The sequence below is a fragment of the Aulonocara stuartgranti genome, assembly GCF_965226115.1.
Source record: "Aulonocara stuartgranti genome assembly, chromosome: 9".
In the NCBI taxonomy this organism is placed as follows: domain Eukaryota; kingdom Metazoa; phylum Chordata; class Actinopteri; order Cichliformes; family Cichlidae; genus Aulonocara; species Aulonocara stuartgranti.
In genome coordinates this window covers 28,239,910-28,257,093 of record NC_138960.1, presented here as the reverse complement: position 1 = coordinate 28,257,093, position 17,184 = coordinate 28,239,910, and the positions used below count along the sequence as shown (strand labels likewise).

General features: G+C 41.0%; 1 protein-coding gene across 3 annotated transcripts in view; it reads right to left on the bottom strand.

The window, feature by feature from the left end:
- myripb (myosin VIIA and Rab interacting protein b) overlaps window positions 1-17,184 on the bottom strand; it is a 128,264-nt gene that overhangs the window by 5,907 nt on the left and 105,173 nt on the right. For 2 of the 3 annotated variants that reach the window (XM_082546504.1, XM_082546506.1), the window contains 9 exons: window positions 10,177-10,257; window positions 8,209-8,306; window positions 7,784-7,864; window positions 6,924-7,085; window positions 5,268-5,448; window positions 4,411-4,937; window positions 3,486-3,635; window positions 2,462-3,235; window positions 2,108-2,170 (listed from right to left, as the gene is read on the bottom strand). In XM_082546504.1, the coding sequence (XP_082402630.1) occupies window positions 2,108-2,170; window positions 2,462-3,235; window positions 3,486-3,635; window positions 4,411-4,937; window positions 5,268-5,448; window positions 6,924-7,085; window positions 7,784-7,864; window positions 8,209-8,306; window positions 10,177-10,257 (2,117 nt within the window). The remainder of the gene's footprint in view (window positions 1-2,107; window positions 2,171-2,461; window positions 3,236-3,485; window positions 3,636-4,410; window positions 4,938-5,267; window positions 5,449-6,923; window positions 7,086-7,783; window positions 7,865-8,208; window positions 8,307-10,176; window positions 10,258-17,184) is intronic. The other variant, XM_082546505.1, reaches the window with a different exon arrangement.

Here is a 17,184-nt window from a genome sequence, read left to right as displayed (position 1 = left end):
TAAGCAGTCAGAGGGTGCAGAACAGGGATGTGAGAAATGGGGTAATGAGGTCTCAAGACAAAGCCAGAGAAGTGAGTCATCTTCAGTTGTTGTTGTTTTTTTTCTTAGGCTTTGAATTGGAAAATGATGGCACTGTGGACACATCATCTCTGGTCACTGAGCTTCAGGAAAGCAATTGCAGTTTGGATGTGAAGCTGAGGATTGGATCATTACTCAAAATAATCTAACATCTGCCAGTAGAGGAGATAAGATTGTCGATTGATGCCTCGGCTAATCAGGAAATGGAAATGACTTAAGTCAGCTGTGGAGATCTCTCATTTCAGCCAAACCCAAGCAGCCTGCCTCCAAATTCATGTCAAATAATGTGACAAATAATGATTCAAAAGTAAAGACGGTGAGTGAAGAAAGTTGCCGTTTCATCCTCTTGAGCTCATGTAAACACTGAGCAAGAATAAGAAATAGCAGTAAAGAGAGAAAGATGTTATTCCATAATGAATGAATAATTTGCTGAAGCTTTGATCAGTGGGATCGGAAGCACATCGATCCCTCTCGGGCACAGTGTGACAGTCCGAAAAGCCGGATTTTAGCCGGAGAAGGTAAGTGATGAAAAAGAGACGAGATGCTGGTTATCTTTTTTTCCTTTTTAAATCACTATCGATCGATCTTAAAAAAGAATGAGACGCAGAGATGGACACAGTGAGGTATCGATTTGGGTTGGTCAAAGGAGGAGTGGAGATGTGCTGATCCACTTCAAAGAAGTAGGCCATCACCCGTCTGATCAAACAGTCATCACAGACACTGATATCTCACTCCTATCAATGAGGAAAGTTGATCCTAGTACATAAAAAACAAAGAAACTAGTTTGATGCCTTTTGAATATAGGAATATGTCACACACAGGGAAGATAAATAAATAAGGAAGTCAGATTGGCGTACAGGAATAAAAAGTTGTTGTTCAACTTTTTTTCCTGTATCGTTCCCTCTGTGCATACACCGGGCCCAATTACCTTCTCCACCCTGAGGGCTAATCTCTAAAGCCTCAAATGACACCACCTGTGTCCACAGCAGTGGTTCTAGTGGGGATGAGCTCATAAGGGCATGAAAAGTAATGAACACAGGTGGTTGATATTTTGTGAATCTGGGATTATTTATTCAATATTCTTTGCTTTATGTCTATTTCTGTACACCATCCAGACCCTTACCTGCTGAAGATCACGTACGCTGAAAATGCTGTGAATTAGTACGACGGCAGTGAGCTACTCGGTTTTCATTCGGATTCATTTAATAAAGGCAAAACACTAGATATCGCTTCAAAAAGGCGCAAATATCACGGCTATGGTCACACGTTTTCCTCTATTCACATCGCACTGAGGCGTCCTGGCGGATTTGTAAAGGGAGCTGTGAAAGCCATCAGAAATAGATCACACCAGTACATGTGTCATACAAGCTGGAAGAGGCAAGCATTACTCATAGAAGCCCTTAGAATGAGTCTGCTTAATGATCAGCATCGACCCTCATGCCTCAGATGTATTGTCCAAGTGTGTACGTGTGTCCCATCTATCTGACTTTGTGTAGTTATTGATTTCTCAGTGCTGAGTTGATTATAAATGCAAAAAAAAAAAAAAAGCAACTTTAAATATGAGCTGGAACAATACTTTTGACATAACAGATTGTAGTTTTGACATCTAGTTATTTAAAGTTTATTTTACCTGCCCAATATATGTCAAAAGTCATACATTAAACAATAAAGATTTCTGATAATACGCATACTTTTGTAGTGCACAAGAAATCAAAGTAATTTACAGTCTTAAACAGAAAAGTGAAGAAACGAATAACCTTCAGAAAGCCTGGAAACCTACTGCTCAACACACAGTCTCGCCCCTTGGAAGCAAAATGAAGGGATATGAGGGGTTTGCACAGCACTGTATGGACTGATAAAGAGTCCAAAAATTTGACCATTTTAATCATATGTATGCAATCATAATGCAATTTACTACAGTGCATGTAAATAAGATATTAAGGTCATAAATGAAATGGGATGGCTGCAGGTTTGTGTATCCTTGTGCATGACTTCCAACTACATCCTCTTTCTAGCCCTTATATCTCACCTGCTGTAAGACAGAGGAGAGCAACTGAAGCCTCTGAAGTTGCTCCAAGTCATTCTGTCCCACCTGACACATATGCACATACAGAAAGCACACACACGTTTACCAGGAACACACAGACCAGACAAAAAACTCAAAAACAACACAGCAAACCAGAGAAAACATGGGATGAGGGACAGATAATGACAGCACTGATTGTCAGGTAAATAACACAGGAGGTTGTGATAGGAAATAGATTTTGAAGGCACAAAAAAAAGAATTTAAAAGCTTACAAACAGGCAACAAACAGACTGCAATGCAAGTACATGCAGAAGACGCTCTGCAGATGAAAATCAAATCTTGTGTACATCTCCCCACCTGGTTGTTTGACAGCGCCCCCTCGTGGGAAGAAGGGGTAACAGCAGGCGAACTTGCACTGGATCCGCTCCTCGCTCCCCCTTTCGGTCCCGCTTCCTTCTCCGCATCTCGTTTATGTTGTCTCTTACTCTGCCTGTTGGGTTCTCTTTTGTCTCCTCTCTTTTGTTCCTGGTCTTCCACTTTCATATCTAAACTCTCGCATGTCTTCTCAAACCTCCTCTCCCGACTTCTGCCGTCTTCTCTCACCGAGGGACTCTTTATTAGCTTCTCGCTTCTTTTAATCTCTTGTCCGTTCACTTGTTCTACTGCTTCGCTTGCTCTCTCTCTTGATTTGTCACTCACTCGCTGCCTCTCTCGCTCTCTTTCCTTTGGCTTCAATTTCTCTCTCTGTCTGTCACTTTCTTTATCCGTCTGCCTGTCTGCAGGCCAGTTTGTGCACTCTTCCTCAGATGAGCTGCTGACTTTGCTGTTGGCACTGATGACCAGCTGACCAAGTCTAGACTGCAGCTCCCCTTCTAGAGGATCTCTGGTTGTGGATCCAGGCCCTGAGCTACTGGATGAGAGCTCTCGCCCCAGGGTCAAGGAGGGGGGCTGAGAAGGGCTGGGGACCGGTGAATTTGGCGCCAGTGTGTCCAGGTCCTCTGGCTCAGTTGTCATAGCATCTAATTTGAAGGCGTCTGGTGCAGCTGTGGCCACTGGTATAGTGTCAGATTTTGGCTGTTCCTCACTTAATCCCCTCTTCAGCAGGGCGTGGAGTAGAATACCACTGTTTTCCTTAAAGGTCGACATGTAAAATCAAAAGATAATTGTAAAAAATCGAGCAGGTAACCTATATTTGCAGATTTTAAAGACTAAAGCCTAACCCTAAAGAGAAAAGCAGCCTGAACTAGAGACCTTCATTTGGTTCCTTCTAATGGTGACACAATGCTTTACAACCAAGCCGAACAGCCCCAATAAATAGATGCACAGATGGATTTTAAAGTGAGTTCCTCTTAACAACCAATAAGGAATCACTAAATTTTACCTGCGCTAAGGGGTAGACGGACTGTGGATGGCTCTGGCCTCCAGTCCTGTTTTGCTCTGATGATGACTCCCTCTTACTCTTCCTGCGTCGCCGTGATCTTCTGACGGGATCACTTTGCCTCTCCTCTGCCTCGCTACTGTCTCCCATCACCTGGGAACAGTGACAGGAAGTAAACAGGTACATGTGCCACCGTTACATATCAGATTAAAGCTTTCACATGATAACATGCTTTTCTTTCTAGGACTGTCTTTTGTTATCAGGTTTTAATTGAACGCAACTATTATTTCTGTATCTTTGTCGGCTCATTTGAGGCCTCTGCACCAAGGACTGCAAGTAAAAACTCACGTATCTTTTGTTCTCTATTGTTGTCTCTACTAAGAAAAAGAGCTAACTGGGGGGTGGGTACTTTTCACTTAAGGAACACGGAGTCTCTTTTCAGAGTACAAAAAAGTGTAACAGGGAGCATCCCCAGGTCTACAAAAGCAGTCATGACCTTTTAATCAGCAAATAAAGAGCTGTTGAGTAATTAATTGATATAGGACTTTAAGACTGATAGCAATACCGATATTTGGTAAAGCCAATACTCTGATATATCAGTCAATATTCTTTCTTTCTTCCTTTTAGAATCTCCCTAAAATTTCTCATGTGTGATTCTTCAGTTATGCTCTCTCCTGCTCTGCTGTTGATCAGCAGGTTGTTGTGCTTGTGATGATCTATACATGCATTTCCAACAGGCAAGTTGCAGAGTGCCCTCTGGTGGACAACATCAACACTGATAATATGGTTGAAAGGTGTTTGCAGATATTATAATTATAATATTTGCAGATATTAGTCCACCAACTACTTGGTATGGCTCTAAAATTCTCACTACAAAGGACAATATTTACATCTGACTTTGTAGAACAGGATAATTCAAAGACATCACCTTAGGGTTAAAGTTCACATCCAATGACTCTGATTGGACTGGGTATGGAGAAAAGTTCTGCTGAAGGTGTTGGTGATGCAGCGGCTGGTGATGAGGGTGAAGGTGTGTATCCGGTGGTCCTTTCTTCCTCATCAGATTGTGGGGTGGTTTACGGGGACACGCAGAAAGCACTGACGAGGCCTCGGAGTCTGAGTTGAGAGTCTCTGTGTTGGTGTACTGCCCCGAGGATGGTGAGGTGACCGGGAGATGCTGAGTGTAAATCCACTCGGGGTCGTGCTGGGAGTCCGTGTAGTAAGTCTCATCTGACAGTTTGCGGCGAAACTGCCTCAGCGCTGCACCCCAGCCACCTTCATCATCCTCCTCTGAGTCAGATCCCATCTCGTCGTAAGCGGAGACAACGCCAGACTCCTTTTCCAGCACGCTGAACAACAGGCTCTTCCTCTTGGTGAGCAGGCTGGGCCGAGACAGCTGGGAACTGTGCAGGGCAATCCAGTTGCCGTCTGGACTCTGGAGCACTGAAGAGGCACCTGGATGAAAATCACAAGCAGCAGCAGGAAGTATAGAAGAACGGAGTCAACTGCAGGGATTCAGAGAGTACTAAATAAATTCAATATCCATACTCTCAATAAAATTATATGAGGCTAATATAGAGCAATGCATGGGGTAAATTTCTACAAATAATTTGTATGTCTTTGTATGTATGTGCATCTTTACGACATGTAAAAGTAAATCTATGGCCTTTGTCTAAAAATCTTTAAATCTATTCAGTTATGCATCTACACAAAGTTATATTTAAACTGATAAAAGCGAAATGGAAAGCTGCTCAACCAAAAAGAGTCTGTGAGTGTGACTTTTACTCGAGTTATCCAGGCGATCCATGCTCTTCCAGGTGGGTAAAGATGTGGCCGCCTTTGGCTCCCTTTTCAGAGAAGCGTATTCCTGCAAGCCGTCGTTGCCGCCACCGGCCTCAGCTACCTCCTCCTCTGGACCCTTCTCTGGGGAGTCGTCACTGGTGAGAGAGAACGCTGACCGCAACCGCTGCAAGAACAAACATTGACACACACACAGGTAAATACAGAGAAATATGACACAGATCCAAAGAATGGTACACAACTCTGTTGACAGGTTCTTTCTTTTTTTTTTAGTTTTTTGTTGACAGGAAGTTCAGACAGATTTTTAGCTGAGAAACAGAGATAACTGGCACTTGGCCAGAAAATATAATATCCATATATAGTAATTAAGTAATACACATAAGAGCATTTGGTCCATCTGGACAATTCACTTCCTGTCCAGCAATAAAAAAAACCCTAAAACGTCACTACTATGCCGGCTGTAATTTACCATTCTCACCAGCAGGTGGAGCTATAACACTGAGCAAATATCTACTAAGCAGTTCCTGTGATTCTTTCTGTGCGAAACAAATAAAAGTTATACATTTACATTAGCTCAAGATTTTAATATACTAAATCACTAGTCATTTATTACTTAATTTTTGTGTATTGTGTATTTTTGTGTAATATTTGTGTATCTGTGGAACAACATAATTTACATTCATGAGAGCTTTTTGGTGCATTTTACATTTGACAGCTTTTAGGAATAGTGTCTGATCTGTACTCTGGCGTCAATTCGAAAAATAAGCTAAGCTAAGCTATACTTTATTCTTCTCCCAAATTTGAGAAATTAATTGCAGAATTAAACACACAAAAATTCCTCTTTAAAAAGGGTGGGGTACAACATTAAGGTTTAGTGTTACACCGCGTAAGTACGCATGTGAGTGTAAATCTGCATGCTTTGTCTGTCAGTGAGTGGTTTTGTAGAGAGCTGATAAACACAGCTTATCCCATGGCAGGCAGAGCAGTCGAGGAGGATCCCTGCGTATTTCACAAGACTTTGATCTTCACTGAGTGAAACAGCAGGAAACTGAAGGCAGAGCAGCCTTGATGCTCTGCACACACACAGGATGATGACAAATCTCCAGGAGTCCTTGGTGACTTGTAGTATGAACCCGTGCCAGGTTTGTGTACTATTGATTTGCCTATGTGTTCCTGTGTGAGGACTTGCTGTAGTTGGCATATTGTATTATCTTTTTTAAAAAAAAGGACCTTTCCCTCAAACCCTCAACAGTAAGTAAACTCTTCCAGAATTCTCCAACACATCATTAAGAAAAATTAGTATTAAAAAAAAAAGAGTCTGAGGAAAAAAATACAGCTTATATTAGGAAATCTAATCGTACTACCTAATTTCAAGTGACTGCATTCACAATTAGTCAAAAAAAGAGAACCTGTCATCGGTGGGTCACGTACAGAGCAGTATGTGATCCATGCTACTAAGAAATCACACACTGTAGTGCCTCTTAGAAGTGTCTCATTGGCTATGTCCTTCTTTAATATACCGGTTATGCTTTATCTGTATTTATTCTGCATGTTTGTTTTTGACTTAAATAGAGATGGCTGAATACGGCAGCATGACATGCTCCATATGTCCCAACAGTTTAGACTGACACAGGGACTCACATAGAGAGAGTAGGAGGTTTTGAGCGGGTCTTGTGGTCCTTGTGATGAAGTGTGAGGCTGAGAAGGAGAGGGCAGTTCACTGGGCTGGATCAGAGACTGAGACTGAGGCCAGACAAAGTCAAACTCTGTCTGCATCTCTGAACGCTTCCTTCTCTGGATGATCTGAGGGAAAAGAAAAAGAAAAAAAGGAAGTGAAGAAGGCGATGAGGAGAGAGAACATGACAGAGACTGTGCATACAAGCTATGAGGCGTACACAACAAGCTTTTTAAAAGGATGAACTAGAATAATAAATGCACAATGGAAAGCAGAAATGCGCTCGTACAACAGAATTTTATGTTTAGCCATTAATAATTTTTAAAGCGATGATTTAATTTTCATTTAAATTTTATTGTAACATTATGTGCTGAAATCTTCAAAGTATTTCATTTCCAGTGAACTGATTTCCAACACGTTTGACTTTAAACTCAAAGGCAATCAAACAACTGCAGATCCTGGCTCCACTCACTATCTGCATGCAAATTAAATGCCATGTGTAAAATTAAAGCAGTTGTCACTTGAATTTTAAAGTAATTTATGCAGATTTTGACACGCTAAATTATCATTTTCGAAGACCTTCTGCTCTTTTCTTGCTTGAAAATTATTTCCTGTGCCATATTTCACTAAAACGTTATATAAGTGCAATGACTTCTGTTTGAAATTATAGAGTAAAAGCGTAATTATTTGTCAATCCATTTGTAAAGGGTGGAGAGGAAAGGCATAGCCTGAAGTGCTACATTTTTTTTTATTTTGAAAGATTTTAGCTGCAATTAATGCTTCCACATAAAAGAGACGAATAAACCTGCAGTAAAGTAATACCTACTTTTTGTACAATGGTTGTGGCGAGTTCTTCTATGAGCTCCTCTTTGTGGTCCCGCAGATACCGAGCCTCATTCTGTTTCTCCTACACACACACACACACACACACACACACACACACACACACACACACACACACACACACACACACACACACACACACACAGTTCAAAGTGAATGTGAATTACCAAGAGAGAGTCTGTGCAAAGGTCTTTGCCAAAAACCATGACTGTATCCCGCTGATACTGAGACCAAGAGGGAGGCAAGAGTAGAGGAGAAGTAAGAAGCCATGACAGTGATATAGGGGATTGAAAATATGGGGATGGAGAGCAGGAAGGAAATACGAAAGCTCTGAAAAGTGGGGGGAAGAAAAGGAGAGGCAGAGGACAAGAGAGGGAGAGGAAGAAGGGGAAGAGAGGGATGTCTTACCAAGCTGTCACTGAACTCCTCTGCCTTAGCAATGGCCTCCTCTATAGCCTCCTCAGCAACACGCAGGGCGACTGTGAGTGTCTCTGCCATACTGTGCCCTGATAACACAACACAGCGCACACAAAAATAAATGCATGCATACAGAGTTCCCTTAACCTTCCCTCCCCTGTGGATGGTGATAGTGATCCACTGCTTCGCTCCAGAATGAACTAGATTACATAGAGAAAAGTAATGGGCCACATACACCTACAGTATCGACTTGAAACCCATGCCACAAAGCTCCCGGTGCACAGCTTTTGTGCTGATGTTAATGCCAATGGAGATTCGGTTCTATGCTGTTATTGAGTAAGCAAAGCGTCAGAGACTTTTATTAAGTCCATCAGCACTCTGCACAGAGAGACACAGACACCGCTTAATTAACTTTACACAAACCACTCTCAAATTCAGTCTTTAAACGGCCAAATTTTTCAAACGTTTGTAAAGGCGCACTGCATGGCTAGTGCTTGATTTTATAAATCAGCGGCAATGGGACTGAAAAGACCTGAATGCAAAGATTTAGAGGAGTGGCCTAATATTTTGGTCCATTTGGTGCATTTAAATGACTATTTCCTGAAATTTCCTACAGACATTCATAGTTTCCTAGAGCCCTAAATTACCTTATTTGAGCTTTTTGCACAAATTTTAGTTTCTAACTATTGCAGCAGTCATGCCATTGAAATTAGACAGGTGCTTTCTATTGTAAGGTAAAGACCCTGCATTAATACAGAGAAAACCCCAGCAATCGGACAACCCTCTACGACTAATTGGTTGGCAACAGTGGGAAGGAAAAACTCCTTTTAACAAGAAGAAACTGGCACCATCTGCTGTGACCTGTTGGGCACAAGGGAAGGGACTGTGGAAGGGTGCCTTCTGTCCTGAATGTAATTATAATAGCTAATGGTTAAACACAGTGGTGTAGAAACACAGTGAAAAAGAGTGAGTGAAGAAGAAATGCTAAGTGTTTAACGGGAGCAGCCTGAGACCATTGGTGCATAATTAAGGTAGGTTTTCAGGGTCACCTGATCTAGTTCCATCTCCTTTATCAAAAAGGAAGTTTTAAGCTTAATCTTAAACAGTCTGTCTCCCAAATCCAAACTGGGAGCTGGTTCCACAGAAGAGAGTCCTGAAAGCTGTCGACTCTGCCTCCCATTCTACATTTAAATACCCCAGGAGCCACAAGTAAACTAGCAGTCTGAGAATCAAGTGCTCTATTGTGGTGATATGATACTATGAGGTCTAAAAGATAAGATGGGGACTGATTATTCAAAATATTATTCAAAATGCTAGATTTAACAGGGATCCATTGAAGGCAAGGTAATATGGGAGAAATACGCTCTTTCTCCTTCTAGTTCCTATTTAGTGCCTGCTTAGTGCTGATGTTGCTAGGATGCTGAAATTCAAACGATTTTATTTAATGTGTACAACGACCCTCAGTTTGACTCATACTACGATTATTTTACCCTTGCTGTAAATCATCATAAAAGAGCGCAGTTTTGTTGGCATTTCTGACACACCTATAAACACAAATACACACATACACACATTAAGCATATGGTATTTTTTTCTGCATGGGCCTTTTAGAAGTTGACATTATCTAAATGGCAGATCTTGATCACTGCACACAGCAGATAATTACCAGTAAACAAACAAAATTGGGTTTGTTTATTGTCAGCCGCATATCTTGTTAGCATATTTATCCATTTATGAAAGCGTACGTGTAAATATAATAAGCATCCACAAGAAAATCTGCTGTCTGTGGTGAGCACAGGGCGGGAATTTTATTTATGTGCACTTTTGCATGAAAGGAGGTTTATTTGCATTTGCATCCAGGAGATATAGAAAAGCACAAGCATGCTGATTCTACCTGTGGCTGGAATTACTCATCTGCAGTGCCACAAAACGCCGCCCTCCCATCACCGCATCCCTCACCTTCGCTCTGCTTGTAGAAGGCGGAGTCACTGCCGCAGACGCTGCCATCGTTGTCGTTGCTTCCCTCGTGAACGCTGCTTTCTGAAACACAGAGGTCGTGAAACGAAGCCTTCAGATAAAAGCTTTCAAACACAGCCTGTCATAGAACTTCAAATATCCTGCGTGTATCATTCCAGAAAATAGAATCGCCGCATGCTTTTTTTTTTTGTTCTGTCACCACGTTAAAAGTAGGTTACACTGCCAATGTCACCAAGACCTCTTTTTCTACTCTCGTCAACTGGATTTCCAACTGCACTTTTGTCATCTTGTCAAGTTGTATTGTTTCGCTTCTTCGACTCGGCGCCATTTCCCAATTGTGATGTTTAAAAGAAAAAGAAAAAGAAATAAACAAAAATAAGATGACAGTTGAAAGAAAATGACAATTCATCTGATAATTCCCTTTGCCTTTCAAACAAATGACATGTTTTTGCTCACCAAGGACATTTTCTCTTAAGCATCACAGTGCAGTGGTGTGTTGTTTTTCCGGTGTGTGTTTTATGTCTAATTCAGGCCTAATCTCTTGTGAGTCTGTGCTATATTTGTGCAGTTATCTTTTTTTGAGCAAATTTCTAAAATCTAGAGTTACAACAAAAGGGACGTTCCTTTAACTCAAGATGGAAATTTGACAGGTCTACTTAAAGAGCTGTGAAACCCCAGAGAAGGAGTAGTAGTTACTATGTGCCCGCCTTCAAAACCAAATATTCCCTTAGTGGCCCATTAACTCCTGTTAGATATCTCCCCTGTGCTTCCCATTTATTGTGGCCTTTCACATCAATCTAGCTGTTAAAAAAATGAAAAGGGAGCACGTGGACATGTAGATTTTAAGAAGACAAACTGTCAGATGACACCAGAGAGCTCTCTGGGTGAATTTCCAACTTAGCCTCTGATATAAGTCCTTCTCAAACATGAATCCTTGCTCTTTTTCCGTCTTTGGTTTTCACTTCAGCTTGTTTCCACTTAGCACTCGGAGCCAAAACAAAAACCAAACTTCTACTCAAAGCCTAGGCTTTGTCCCAACATTTCAGCCCCTGCTGCTAACAAAACCCACAAGCAAGACTAAATTCCATGATTCCCACTCTTGGCCCGTCTCCTATAGCTTCTGCCGTTAATCTAGCCCCGATGCTGCTCCTGTTGGACGGGCTGCTGTCACTGACTAAATACACAGAAGCAGCAGAATGTGCCCGATGGTTTGGTGCAAGTCTGCCACTGATCTCTGCCACAGCTAACTGCAACACTGCCAAGAAAACAGGCAAAACCATTACAGAGCCATCACTCTTTCACACTCCAGTGTTTCTATTGGATGAAAGGTGGATTTCTCCCCTGAATATGTACATTTTGCAAGGAGCAGCAATAAGTCTTATAAAAGGCTTTCAGCCTGGGTTTAATGGGTCCTACGGATGAAAAAAGGAAGCCAAGTAAACAAAAAAAACAAATCCATCAAAATTACAGAAACAGCATTTTCTCCATTCCCCCATGAGAGCAGCAGTAACAGAGCCAGCTGTCAGCCGTGCTGTACTAGTCCAACTCTACAGCAAGATGAACTACTGTTTGTCAAAGCTCTGCAACATTATAGTGCAGAGCCCGAAAGCCTCTAAACTGCTATATTACTCCTTTCTGACCCCCAGAAAAAACAATGTTGAACGTGCCTCTACGCACGGCTTTAAAGTCGCATTGGCCTCACTCTACTTTGAGGAGTTGTCATAGATTTTGCGCTGCCTCGTGCATGTCCACTTGTAAGCCCAGTTCTCCCAGTTGCAGTAAGGTATAACAAGTCCCCAAACTATTACACGCTCCACACCTCCTTTCCTCCTCCAAAGTTGTCTCACCTTGACTCACACGGAGTCCAACAGAGTGGTACTGTTCTCGCTTGGTTAGAGCTGAATTATAGTTTCTGACAGTGTGGAAGGGGACAATAGGTGGGGGAAATTACCTGCAGCTGCTCAGGACAATGTAGACACAGAAAAGACCGCTGTCACAGAAAGTGACACGCCTCACAAGAATCACACAGACACACACCGACTGGTAGGAAAGTGGGTGGAACTGCACGTCGACACAGAGGATGAAAATCTTTCTTAACCTTAATGGAAGCAGCCTGGAGCACGCTGTCGTTTATTCAGCGTATATTCATCACCGACGAGCACTTTACAAATTTAACAAAAAGTGCCTCCGCTCGCGACGAGCTGCAAACACAAAATTGACTTATCGCATAATAAAGTGAATACGGCAAATGTGTTGGCAAACAGTTGCTTATTTAACATTCCCCTCACCGACCGTTGAACAATATATCTGTCTTACTCCATTTGTAATGCTCTACTCTGCTCACCAGCAAAGTTGGGAATGTTTTCAGCAAACGGTGATTGGCTGGGTAGTGAATGCTTGATTTTTAACCTACATTAATTTTTCAAAGCTCATTTCACGGACAGAGTCGCCTGCTGCGGCTTGGAATTAGGTCGAAAACAGCCGTGAAAACAAAACAAAAATTTTTAAATGAAAGGCACAATTAGCTGGACAATTTCTAAATAAAATATATACCTGGATGTCCGTTTTTAATAAAGAACATCATTGCTTCTGATATTTTTGATGCCAAAAATAATTAGATGTTGTGAAATTATTCATATCACTAAGCTTTGCAGCATTTGTATAATGACAGTGACTGCCAAAGAGGGTTTACCACACCATTGTTTTATTTTCCATTCTTCCGCTCATCAATGAGTTACATGTCCAAAGCAGCTTTGTGGCTACTGGGTAATAGGACACAACAGAGTCATTAGTTTGCTCAGAATGACACTGATATCCATCATTACGTTTCCTTAAGGGGACAAATCAACCCCATACTGAAAATCTTTATATTTGAAGGTTGTTTAAATGTTTGGGGAAAGCTGAGATTTAGGCTAAGGTTAGCTTTACTAGTAGTTATTTTTAGGGTTGGAGTAAATCTCCAGGAAATGGATGTAAATCAGTGTGCTGACCTCTGACATAATGAAAAACAACGATGCACATTTGTCACTTAAAATCCTTTTTAAATCCTTGGAGGTGTTTTATTCTCATTTTGTGCTATGAGACACTAAAATATGGGTTACGTCTGAAATCACTGTTTTGTTCACTCATTCACAAATCTCTACATACCTGCATAATAAGTATGAATAAGCAGGTGTGGGCACTGCTGAAAAATGAGTCATGTGGTGTAAGGTATTTCCCCAAGTAACCTTTCCATATGGAAGAAGTGTAAAATTTTTCACCCAATTTAGCTGAACTGGAGAGCACAATACCAAAAAAAAAAAAAAGGGATGCAGATTAGGAGTCAGATGCACTATTATCATCATCATCATCATCATCATACTATAATGATCATACAGTATGTCTGTATATTTGTTTTGTATCTTATATCTGTCTTTATGCTTCTGTATTGGTTATTATGTTATCTGACTTTTAGACCGGAAGGTTTTTTCTTTGAATTTGGTTCCTTACTGTCGTAGTAGAATTCCTTGGTCATGTATTACATCCTCTGTTTGTAGCCTGTCTACATTCTAGTTCATTTTCCTTTTGTGAACCTTTCCTGTCTCCCCATTCGTGTTCCCATGTCTCTCTGGCTGTCAATATCCCTGTTTTGCCAAGTGTGCGTGTCATAGTCTGGTTCTCAGTATGTGTGTTACTTCCTGTTTTATTTTGATAGTCCCTTGTCTTGTGTTTGTGATGTTCAGTCTGTCAGTCAGTTCAGCTTGTTGTCAGTCTGTCAATAAGTTCCTACATCGCCCTATTATAGTTATAAATGAAAATGATAGTTTCTTGTTTTCATGGTCTTTTGCCAGCAACAAAGTTAAGTTCACCTCTTTCTGCTGAGTCCTGCATCCAGGCTGCTATTTTCTGCTAATTCTTTTATACATGTTTGTGAAGGCACACTAAACAGCTAGGGACTGAAATGCAAAGATTAAGAGGTGTGTTCCAATGCTTTTGTCCATATAGTGTATAATGGATAAATACAATACACTACATAGGCTAGTATGTAGTAGTATAACTCCACAGTATGTGTAACCAGTTAACTACACAGGCGCTTCAAATTACAGCTGCACAGACAGAACTAGCAACGTTATTGACTTTTCTAACTGACCAGTTGAGAGCAGTTTACTGTATAATTAATAGCTTTGGTGTGTTTGTGGAAACAGATGTTGACACATGAAGGAGGATACAGAGTCCACACAGAAACACTGTCTGAGAGGCTGCAGTGTGCATCATACATCTTCAGCTCCAAAGGCTGAATTAATACAACCAAATGAGGCAACATTTGCTGAGTGTTGTCAATGGCAGTGTGAGAATAAGCCAGAGGCTCAGAGCAAGAGTCCCATGTGAACAGTGTGAGTTGGCAACCATGCTGATGACGTTTAAATATGCAAAGTATGTTGCCCCCGGAGACTGCTGACTGAAAATGTTACCGTGCTACAACGCTGATAGCGATTTATGACTGATTTATGAGCAAACGCACTAAAGTAAGATTGCAAAAATAGTAAATAATATATTTGCTAAGGCATACACCACTGTGAACACACTGATTTCTGGATTTCGCCCAAAGAACGTCTATGCCTACAACCTTAACAAGCTGATGGATGTAGCTAGCATATTGCTCAAGAACCTCCTTGTCCTTCTAGAGTGCTTCAATCTTCAACCTCTTTAATGCTCCATATATACGACAGAAGCAGTGTAGAGTCAGATTTTATTAAATTTTAAGGCATTACAATTAGATGAAGAACTTAATCTAGTTCATGCATTGTCTTACAAGAATAAAACCGTGTATGGATATTGAATAATATGGTTTAATAGGCCACTGCGTGCAGCAGAAATCCAAATTCTTTGCTGTGTTGGAATAAAAATATTGAATACAAAAGCAAGAAGAACTGCATGCTCTCATAAACAATTTGGGTTATGTTGATTGAAATAAATAGAGTGTCATAAAACAGACTATGTGGAAAGACAGAGGAAACAAAAGAGAGTCAGGGTGCATGAATAAATGAGCCAATAAAGCTCCACTTAGAGCATTCCTGAAGTGCCAGCAGCAGCGGCAGCAGGAGGAGGAGAGTCTGGGCCGTTTCCTTTCAATTACTATGCAGCATCTGGCAGCACATACAGTCTCATAAACAAAGTCCTCAGAACAATGGCTTAACTGACAGAGTGTCTGTTCACATCATGAAAGCCTAGGTAGTGAAGAAAAGTAACGTTTATTTATCTGTGAGAATTTGGCATTTTACTTATTTCCTTATTTGAGATTATGTCAAAGTCATTTAGATCTATCATGAAATGTAAGACACACGATGTAGGGTGTTTGATGAAATAACTTCATCCAGGTGGGGCTTCTAGCACCGGGAAGCGTGTGGGTTCATGCGTGATGAGAAATTAATTAGTATTGGGGCAAACACAGCCTTTAAAGTTCAAATGATGGCGGCGAGCAGTAAAATGAAGGAGAAAAATGTTTCCACTAATTAACTGCAGCTTTCAATTTTTTTTCCCCACTTCTGAAAAGCAACCAAAGCCACCTGCAGACCGCAATTACTTAAAAGGACTGACTTGATGACTTGAAGCAAGCAGCCGATTGGACTAATCTTTCTAATGCAGGAAACAGGTCACGAACAATGCTGTTTAATGACTCAAGAATGCAGCCCCGAGTCAGCGAAAATGCTCATTTGGGAGAAGAAGAAAACATTAATCCCACACAAAGCAGTGCATGAAAGAAAAAGATAAAAACAGACATTATGGCAGAAAATCTTAAGAGGTTAGACATTAGTGTAGGAGTAGTTGAAAAGAGGAGTGGGATGTAGAAAAACTACTAGAAATAATACAAGGTGGTATTAAATCCAGGGGCTAAAGATCAGACCTTTCAGTGCATCAACACACACACATACTGTATCTAAATGAATGCCAGCAGATACAGTTGACTTGTTGACACCACTAAAAGTCCAAGCCTTGTAGTTGTTTGCTTTAAACGTCAGTAGCTCTAGGCTCCCGGTTAACATTTTGCCCTCATCTTAGCACACATACAGAGCACTGTACTAAGAGTCACCAAGCTTTCAGCTCAAAGAGCCCAGCCAATCAAAAGAAAAGATCCCACAAATGCCAATAAATGATTTCCATGACTGTCTGGTGGAATAGCTTTATCGTAAAAGGTGCAAAAGAAGGTCTCAAATGAGGACAAATCTCCTAAAAATAAAAAAATATACATAAAAATGATCCAGGAGACCCTTGGGTTTTGTTACTACATTTCTCTTCTTCTGCACTATTTTAGCAGAACAGCACGAAGACAGACTCAAGGTCACTGTTCACATTGTCCTATCAGTGACTCACTAGATAAGCTACATGTAACCTACTGCATAGCAGTTCAGTGCTGAAGGTTGAGACTTTAAATCAGTCAGTGGACAGAAAAGGATCAGACCAGACCTCGTTCAGCAGCATTTAAAAGAAGTTGCCTCATGAGCACATAAAATAAAAGCTGAGCCAATGTAAAGCATTGTATTTGAAAGCAATCTGCTGTTTGCATGGAAACACATTCTGTATTATTGTAGCTGTGCTGAAGCTTTTTATCACCACATGTGAATTGTGTGAATCCAGTTTTGCAATATGCATCACATTCAAAAGAATGAGAAAAAGAAAAGAGACCCAGAAGAGAAAGATTTGCACAAATGTTTGCAGCTACACATCAAACATTTGGAGTTACATCAGGTTTACTCACACGCCTGCTCCTCTCTCCCTCAACTTTCTCACTACTGACAACTGAAGGTGATACGATGCCGGAGGATTTCTCAAGTCACTGTCACCTTCCTCGATAGGTAAGCCTCCCGAGCAATTGAAGGGATGTGACAGCAAACACAAAAGGCAGGAGAAAAGTAGGACATCAGTAATCCTCCATTTGAAATGAATGAGATTTAAGTGTCAGAAAAAAAATTCACCATTCCTGCTCTTGATCTTTTATAACCAACTCACCGT